This window comes from Cheilinus undulatus, linkage group 20 (assembly GCF_018320785.1).
Source record: "Cheilinus undulatus linkage group 20, ASM1832078v1, whole genome shotgun sequence".
In the NCBI taxonomy this organism is placed as follows: domain Eukaryota; kingdom Metazoa; phylum Chordata; class Actinopteri; order Labriformes; family Labridae; genus Cheilinus; species Cheilinus undulatus.
Genome location: NC_054884.1, coordinates 13,141,868 through 13,151,053, shown reverse-complemented (window position 1 = coordinate 13,151,053; position 9,186 = coordinate 13,141,868). Strand labels below are relative to the sequence as shown.

Sequence of the window (9,186 nt, the reverse complement as noted above, 5' to 3'; positions counted from 1 at the left end):
CGGACCAAAGAGCTTTCTTCCTCTTTACTTCCACAAGGCTTTTGTTTAGTGAATTCTAGTCGAGATTTGATATGAGTTTGCTTCAACAGTGGCTTTCTGCTTTGACTGCTGAAGAACCCAGACAACAGTTGTTGTATTCAGAGTCTCTCCTGAAGCTTGTAACTCTTTTAGAGTAGTCTTAAGGCTGGCTAAGACTACGCAATAGTTTGGGCATTCATGACAGCACCATGTCAGACTTTGCAACAAAAATCTTGTCCTGTCTTGGCCGGCCAACTAAACTTTCCTATAGAAAGAAATGCTGGTTTTCTGCTGCTATTCCAAATACCTCTTGTTGTGTTTCCTAGCAGGCTCCAGTGGCGCAATCGGTCAGCGCGCGGTACTTATAAGACAGTAACCTGCAGAGTGATGCCGAGGTTGTGAGTTCGAGCCTCACCTGGAGCAACTGAGTTTTAACCTGGGCTGGGAATCACTTGTAGTATATCACATCAGCAGAACCAGAACCAGCAGGAAGCTTATTCTTTGCATGTAACTTCTTTGAACCAGCAACAAAAAAACACAATATTCAGTGTGTCTTGTTGAATTTATTTTCAGGTGGCTAAAACGCCACCATAGTGTAAAAAAAAACACAGATTCACCTTAGTCACAGATACTCACAATGAAGCATATCACTTTGCATTTGTGCTCTGTACAGATTACTACATGGTGCATGTAAAAAACAACCCATTTGAGATTGAAGTGCATCAAAAACAGTGGTAAAAATGGCATTTTTAACCTCACAACACTGGCGTAAAAACCTTTTTATTTGACAACATGAGTGTGAAAAGAATGTATTTAGAGCAGCAGAACTGCTGACACAAACTGATCTATGGCACTAAATAACATGTTTGGGGTTGTGTCAATAAGGCACATTCATGTATTTTAGAGTCTCAGTTCTTGGCGAGTTTTAACTCTTAGGGCTTCCAGAAAAAGGACAGAGCTGGTTGGATGTCAGTAAAAAAGTAGAAAAACGCAAATCCACAGTAGCTATTTCAGAATGCACTGCTCCCTTTGGCCACTAGGCGGTGCTTTTTCCTTTTTATCAAAGAAGAGAGGTAAATCATCTGGCAGGAAACAACTCTGTAACTCTCCTCTGATATGACTGGTCAGTCATTAGCCCAGCTACAGATCGGCTAAACATAAATTAAGTGTTAACTTTGATCATTCTCTTCACGTGTTGTAATCTTCTTGATTAAAAGCCTAAAGGCTTTTTTTTCTTTTTTTCTCTTTTCAGACAGAAATGCACATGAGAAGATATGAAAATCAAAAAAAAATACTGGTCACTTCAGTAGGAATGTTCTGCAACGCTCAAGCTAATTATCAGTGGAGTAGCTGATGGGTCAAAGGAGGTTAGCATTCAAGTCGTACTTCTCGCAGAACTTGTCCGTGATGGGGATGCAGGTGAGGTACTCGCACCAGTCACACTTCACGGGGTAGACGTAGAAAAGAACAGCCAGAGCAGAGAGCAGACCCAGGAAGACCAGCAGGAAAACACAGATCTGGACCCGTTTCCGGTACATGTCAGAGGTCCCAAAGCTAAGGGGAAAAAAGGCAACTTTAGTTGATTTATAGAGAAGCAAATGAATAAAACGGAGTTCAGTAAGAATGGTATGATTTCACTATGTTAAACAAATGTTTTTGCAAAGCGAAGTACTGCTTTACACTGTTAAGTGGTCAACAGTCACAGAGTTTCTCTGATGACCACAAACACCTCTATAATAAAGTAAAATACACAGAAAAATTATCTTTGTTACTTAAACTCACATAGTTAAATTCAGCACTTTGAAAGTGTTTATATTGGTCCAGGCAACATAAAAGTAAACTACACTTTTAAATTGTTTAATATTTTACATTATGACAGAGCTGCAGTAACTCTTTTAAGTCTTTCATAACGTGTCTCTCCCCTAGCAAAAACAACGCAGAGAGTCAAGCTCATAGCAAGACAATATATACTGATGAAGACTACGAGACTATGCACTGTACATCCTTATATGAGCACCTAAAGACACAATTAGGAAGTCTAAAGCCCAAAAACACCCAGAGGAACACATCGCCACATCTTATGACGAGACTTATTTCTATCCCTAGCACGCCAGCAGCAGCGCATCAACAGTCAAACTCCCCAGCTGCCACTACTGAGTCAGGTGCTTGATACCAGAGCTAAAGTCCACTCTGGGCTCACTTCCCTGCCTCACCTGGTTGGTGAAAAATGATAGGAGCAGTGGTGTTTCACCAGCAGCCGAGGCCTCTCCCTTATTCTACAACTTGGCAAAAGATGAATCTTTTTTCTTTGCTCATTTGGACGCATGTCGACAATTCCAGTTCATTTTGGGCTTAACTCAGTGGACAACATCACTCATGGTGCAAATGTGTCTTAACTAAAAAGCAATCCACCAGAAACATGAGCAAAAGAACCCCAGCAGGGATCACTGTACAACATACAAACACAACTAAACATACATAAAACACATCTCAACGCTCTGCCCAAGGGCATGATGGATACTACCCCACACATCCCCCCAATGGCAATGGCAGTGGTGGATAAACACTGTCAACTTCCTCCAACACCCAAGACCATTTCACTTTGCTTGCTTATGCTTATGTGTGATCAACAGAGGTGGTAAAAGTACAAGAGTATTGTACTCAACTAAAAATACAGTTACTCGGGTTAAAACTTAATTAAGTAGAAGTTAAAGTAGTTATTTCAAAATGTACTCAAATAAAGTACAAGTACCCAAAAACTACCCATTTACAGTAATTCTAGTAAAAGTAGTTATTTACTTTTCACCCCTGAAAAAAAGAAGCAAATTTCCATATTTTAACAGATATGAACTAGTCGTTCCTAACTTACAGTTGTATCACAGAAATGACCTTTTTGACAGATAAAGCAAATATCCAGTATGTTCCCTCAGTAAGCCAACTGCAGCAATCCAAGATTACCCACCTGATGTATGGTAGAAAGGCAAATGACAGGAAGAACCCTGACACAAAACCACAAACATGGGCAAAGTTGTCGATCCAAGGGAGCAAACCAAAGGAGAAGAAGAACACAGAGATGGCCAAAAGCTTTGCAAATGCTCGCCATGGTCGCTCCAGGATCTGCCAGCTCTGAAACAGCTCTACAAACAGACAGGCCAGGATGCCGAACTGACTGCCTGCAGGACCCACCTGAGACGCAAACAAACATGAATTTAACAGCAGCTTTTACATTTTTTTAAAAGTGAAGAGTGTCATATGAGGTTGATGTACCTCTGCTCTGTAGGGCAGGAAGATTGCTGAGGCCAGGTTGCCGGTGATGCCGCTCAGCATGTAAATGATGGAGATTCTCAGCCAGCCAGCCAGCTTTTCAATGTCTCTCAGTACCGTCATTTGAAAAAACACTGACACGAGACAGTGCAGGATCCTACAGACAAAACACAACACCTTAAGAGAATGTTTACCCAATCTATTACCCTTATTATATCTTAAAATATACTGCTTTACTTAACCAACCCTGCATGTAAAAAGAGAGACAGCCAGAGACGAGAGAACTGGTCTGGGATCTCTGGGTTGAGGAAAGGCAGTAAACCACACACATCATCCATACAGGCCACCTGAAAGAGAGAAAGATATTAGGGGTGTTAAAAAGGCACTCTGAAGTGAAGGAGCACCAGAAAGCCCACTGCTGCCATCCTATGGAGGAAAATGTGAAAGCTGAATTAAGTCCAAACTCACTTCAATCATCTATTTACCCTAGGCTCTAGTGGTGCAATTGGTTAGCATGCAGCACATATAATACAGTAGCCTGCAGGCTGAAGTTGAGAGTTCAAACCTCACCGAGAGCATGTGTGTTTTAGTGGGTGTGGGTTATAATGCTTCTCTGAGCAGCAGAAGGTAGTCTGAGACTTCTCATTGGGGAGATCAGGCTTACGGTCATAGAGGCTGAAAATAACACCCAAAAACTGGGCACTTTGCACCACTTGAACTGGTATATAAATGAGAATACTGACAGTTCACATTGTTTGGAGGCCTTGCTTTTATGAGGCCCCCTCCTGTTTTGAAGCAAACTACCATTTAAATCAACATTGAGTCATAAAAACCAAATCCTTTTACTGAAAAATCTCACTGTCAGCTTTTGATTTTGGTCATAGAGAATGAAGGAAATCCCACTGAGTTTATCCAACATTATTTGGTAACTTTAAACATTATTTACCTAGACATTCCAAGGAAAATAAAACAGGTCTTGTTAGTCCTGGTCAGCAAGCATCAAGCTCCAGTGGCGCAATCGGTTAGCGCGCGGTACTTATAAGACAGTAACATGCGGAGCAATGCCGAGGTTGTGAGTTCGAGCCTCACCTGGAGCAGCAAAAGTTTTAATTCAAAATTTCCCAGCAAATGAAACTATAAAACACATGTTAATTACATCTGTAGCAACAGTCTTAGTATGTTTGTCCTACCTGTGAGCAGAGAGTTGCCTCTTCATGGAAGTAGCCGTGCATAAAGTCACAGTACTCTCTGGAGGTGATTTCACACCTGCAACATAAAACAAGTCAATTCAGCATCTCAGGTATGGAAAGGTTTGCAGTGGGTCAGTGACACTGCTGCTTACCGTCCTTTGGTTCCTATACAGCAGGGCCGGCCTGTGATGGTGCAGTCTATGTGAGGGAGGTTTGTGTGATTCCCAGAGTTATATCTTGTACAAATCTATAGAAGAAAAGATCATAGAAAGCTGGTATTTTTCTGTAGTGGTGTTCTGAGTATTTCATTGCTCATAAAATATTAGCTCTATGTTTGATATGCATACAAATATGGACCAAACATTGCATGACCACTAGTTAGATTATGGGCAGTGTTGTACAGTGTAACCTAAAGTTTAAGCCAGAGCAGCATGATACAACGACAAAGAATACTTTGGAAAATGGAGGAACTTTTTGAAGAAATTAGTTGTTACAAATAATAAAGATTCATATGGTGTTAGCTCACTTAGGCACAGGGACAGACAACTATAACAGAATAGCTGGGCAGAAATCAGACGAAGCAGGAGCAAAGAAGAGGTGGAGGTCCATGTGAGACAGTTACCTTTAGTGGAATAATTTGTTTACTTCCCTAACATATGTGCTGATGTATTTTTATCATTAAAGAGGGCATAAATGAGCCTTAAAGCTTTACAGTTCCTGAAAAAGTATATCCAATTTTGTACTTACTGGCCACTTGGTGATGTCATCAGGCCAATCATGAGGTGAAACGGAGGCCGGCTCCAAACAGATTCTACAAAAATTAAGAACAAAAGTATTAAAAAGTCAACATTTTTGCATCTGCATTCTTCTCAGCCTCCAAATATTAATACATATCAGTGAATACTAAAAGAACTGTGCATGTTTAAAACTCAAGAGTCAAATGTAAAAAATGAGTTTTCGGTAACAGTATTGTCATGTTACCTGGGGTCCTGATGGCAGACTGCCCCATGCTGGCGGAGAGTACCATTCAAACTGGGGGCACTGGGGTGTTGAGGCCACTTTACCCACACTGCTAGAGTGCTCTGCAGGGACACACAAACAGGAGTGTCAAAGCTACAGTTTTCTCTGCTCACTTGCTTGAACAGTAATGACTTCATGTGGCAACCAAAATGGCTGAAGATGCTCCATAAAAACTGAAATGGAGCAAAAACAACTTTATCTCCTTCAGTTTGTGAGTTCATGTTTTCACTATGTCTCTTAATTTGTAGCATATTCATTTTTTTTTTTTTAATTTTGCATGAATTAAGAAATAGAGATGGGGCTTACTGGTTGCCTATACTCGTTTTCTGAGTATTTAAAATACTCTGAAATGATGCAATTGTATTGGAACTGAATAACTCACAGTAAAGAATGTTATATTAGAAGATGTCTCTCATGTTCGCAAGGGTGGAAAGAAACTAATTACATTTACTCAAATTACTGTAATTGAGTGTTTTTGGATACTATTAGTTTATTTAAGTACATTTGGAATTAAGTACTTTGACTTCTACTTAAGGAAAACAAAGTTTTGACCAGAGTAATTGTACTTTTACTTCAGTACAATACTCTTGTACTTTTTCCACTTCTGTGGACTACTTTAGCACACAGTGAGGGAATGATTCAACATTACATCCCAAAACAGCAAAAACTGGAGTGAGAGTTTATTTTAACCCCCAAAGAATAATCTTAACTAAATTTTTTTTACACCTAGTTAAATTTTATCCAGAGTTACTATACTTTTCTTGAGAACAATAGTCGTGCACTTTTTCCTGCCTTTGCATATTACACTTGTGACATTCAAACCACAGTGAGCAGACTTGAGTTAAAAATCTTGTTTGCTTTTTCACTAACCGAACACTCCTCCTGAACAGTCTGCAGGCAGCCGGAGCGGTCGTTCCTCACGCAGCAGCCTGACTCTCGCTCCCGTGCTTTTTTCTCCTGGATTAGTTTGTGGATCTCTTGGTCTTGACGCATGCAAGGTGAAAACTTTGCCCCGAGGTGAATTAGCGCCTCCTGCAGGGCCGCAGTGGAAGGTATTCAAAACTTGGTGAGGATTTGGATCTATACAAGTGGCTCACAACCACAGCAGCTTTCAGTGATGTGTAAATTTATTTCTAAAGGGTTGATATTTAAAGCTTGTCTAACAAACCTTAAAGTCATGCTACTTCTGTAAATTTCAATATCTTTATCCAAAAAGTCTAACATGCAACCCACAATATTTGTTGGAAAGTGTTTAAAAGACTAATATGTCAGCTTGTTAATGGCTTTGTCCAATACCTCTGCTTAGAACAGTAGCAGCTATCATTGACCACTACATGGAGCTTCAGCACTGGGCATTTTAATGATCTATCTCTTCAAGCTGCTGCAAATTTACATCAACTTTTTGTATCCCTGGACTCTTAAAAAGTACCTGGAACAACATTTAAATCATTAAAAATGAGAAAGTTTCAGGCAGAGATGCACTAATTGTGAAAATCGCTAACAGTTTCAGCTATATACAAATTACTCTGTAGTTAATACTCCTGATTTGTACAGCTGGAAACCCTCACTTATACACACAAGACCTTTTTTCAATCTTTACAAAGACACCCTGCTCAGAAGAAGTTAAAGGAAAGAAACATAATACTTACTGAGTTTGGACCCACCCAGAAGTTTTCTTGTTGCACAAACTTGACGTTTTCATAAACTCCCTTATTCCTCAACACCTTAAATAAAATTTAAAAGGACATATACTGTTTAGTGAAATTTCCTGATAATATTATACGTGACTGAAAATAATAAGTGACTGAAAATATACTTACAGAGTCGACAGTTTCATGTTGTGAGAAACCAATAGGTGCAATGCCGTAGATAGTTACAGCCAAAATGGTGATGAGCAAATGGACAAATGTGATCCAGTAGGTAAAAAAAGGCCTAAAGAGGACAAATATTCTATCAAATGTGACATATTTAACTTGAAACATCCAACTATTCAGACTGAATCAGCTGTCTTACCTGTGATCGTCCATGTCCTCAATCTGCTTTTTGACAAAGCTGTCGATTCGCTTGCGGTATGATCTGCTTGTAAGACGTCCGACCATGCCGAGCCCATAATGCCTCTTCTCCTTGGCAAACAGCCTCTTCACAGGAACGACGATCCTTTGTCCCCTCTGTTGGTGGCTGTTAGAACTCACTACTTCCTGTTTGAGGCGCACCCTCGGTTGGACCAGAGATGCATCTTTAGTTTTTCGCCATCCTCGCTCTAAGGGTCTGGAGTCAAGGGGAGGAGGAGAAAAGAAAGGTCATAACACAGTACTTTCACACCTGCAGTGTCAAATAACTAAGTGTTTAAGTAAATGATAGTGTAAAAATATGAACCCACAGCATGAGGTGACTCCTCTCTAGTTCATTTTTGTCAAGAGCACTTCCTGTGAGCTCTCTCTCATCCAGCTGTTTGAGGTCAGCCTCTGAGGGTGTCTCAAAAACTTCATCAGCATAACTAGACAGCTCATCCTGCAGGCCGTCCTACGAAAGTGTAAGCAAAGCAAGGAAGATTTACAACCATATCATCCAAAATTATGTTCTGTTTGACAGATCTGATTTGTTTTAAACCTCCTGAGACCCTGCGTAACCATATGGGGACACTGTCAAATTTCTGCTTACCCACAACTTAGTTCTATGTTAAGCATATTTTAGATAATTGTCCAGAACTTCCATAAAAGTTTAAATAATTAGCTTTTGAAATTTTCAGGATTATTTTTGAAACTTTATGCTTTGAAATTTTTGGTGCTTTCGTTTGATTAGATATTTGGATGATGAATTTGTTTTGAAATGGTCCTGAATTTTCATTGAATTTTTAGGAGATTTGCTTTTAAAGTTTGGTGAATTTGACTGGAAATTTGAATGGGGAATTCCTTTGAAAATTTCCTGAATTTTCATTGAGTTTTTTTAAGGAATTTGTTTTTAGGTTTGGGAGATTTACGATACAATTTAAGGTGGAATTTGCTTTTGAAAAATTCCTGAATTTTCAGTGATTTTTCTAGGGAATGAAATCTGAAGGTTCAGGGGAATATGGTTAGAAATGTGGGTAAAATTTGCAAAAAGAAAAAAAAGAAAAAATTTTTTTGTAATTTAAGATTTTTGGGTTATGTTTTGGAGTTTTGGGTGAATTTTGTTTTTTTTATGTTTCAAGTCCTAGTCCAAGTCCTCCAGAACTTTAAGAGGAAATTTAGTTTATATCTTGCCTTACTGACTAAACGGCCCAACACTAAAAATATATTAAAAAAGAGAAAAAGCTGTACGTTGTGTGGTAAAATAAGCCTTTTGCCCTCATATGCAGACATCTCTTTTTCGTGAAAACCTGTTCAAAGACAGGGCTTAGGTTTTATATAGGGCTTAGATTTTTTACCATTATTGATTTTTCCTTTTTTTTTTGTAAATTACTGCTAACAATTTCATACACAATGATAAGGTTGTTTTTATCTGCCTGTTTATTGTCTGTACCTTGGCAGCATTAAATATGGGGTTTCTCCCTCAACCTGTTTTCTGAGGATGTAAATAAATAAAATGAAAAGAATCAGGTTCCACTTATCCTTAATAAGTGGTATCAACCAAAAAATGCATTCCAACAGAAGCTTTGGTCTCAGGACTTTATGCAAATAAAGATTACTACCTCTGCCAAACAGTCAAGTTTAAA

General features: G+C 39.1%; 1 protein-coding gene and 2 non-coding genes across 7 annotated transcripts in view; 2 read left to right on the top strand and 1 right to left on the bottom strand.

Moving 5' to 3' along the window:
* The first annotated feature begins 347 nt into the window (after positions 1–347).
* Positions 348–441, top strand: trnai-uau. Its single transcript has 2 exons — positions 348–385; positions 406–441. It is a non-coding gene; the product is annotated as a tRNA-Ile (tRNA).
* A 128-nt stretch (positions 442–569) lies between these two features.
* The window catches only part of rhbdf1b (rhomboid 5 homolog 1b (Drosophila)), a 65,075-nt gene continuing 56,458 nt past the window's right edge, over positions 570–9,186 (bottom strand). For all 5 annotated transcript variants that reach the window (XM_041815180.1, XM_041815181.1, XM_041815182.1 and 2 more), the window contains 13 exons: positions 7,873–8,015; positions 7,506–7,760; positions 7,313–7,424; positions 7,142–7,216; positions 6,363–6,524; positions 5,454–5,554; positions 5,220–5,283; positions 4,625–4,719; positions 4,473–4,548; positions 3,529–3,629; positions 3,286–3,439; positions 2,981–3,204; positions 570–1,572 (listed from right to left, as the gene is read on the bottom strand). In XM_041815180.1, coding sequence (XP_041671114.1) covers positions 1,377–1,572; positions 2,981–3,204; positions 3,286–3,439; positions 3,529–3,629; positions 4,473–4,548; positions 4,625–4,719; positions 5,220–5,283; positions 5,454–5,554; positions 6,363–6,524; positions 7,142–7,216; positions 7,313–7,424; positions 7,506–7,760; positions 7,873–8,015 — 1,758 coding nt within the window. In that variant the 3' untranslated portion in view covers positions 570–1,376. The remainder of the gene's footprint in view (positions 1,573–2,980; positions 3,205–3,285; positions 3,440–3,528; positions 3,630–4,472; positions 4,549–4,624; positions 4,720–5,219; positions 5,284–5,453; positions 5,555–6,362; positions 6,525–7,141; positions 7,217–7,312; positions 7,425–7,505; positions 7,761–7,872; positions 8,016–9,186) is intronic.
* Positions 4,286–4,379, top strand: trnai-uau. Its single transcript has 2 exons — positions 4,286–4,323; positions 4,344–4,379. It is a non-coding gene; the product is annotated as a tRNA-Ile (tRNA).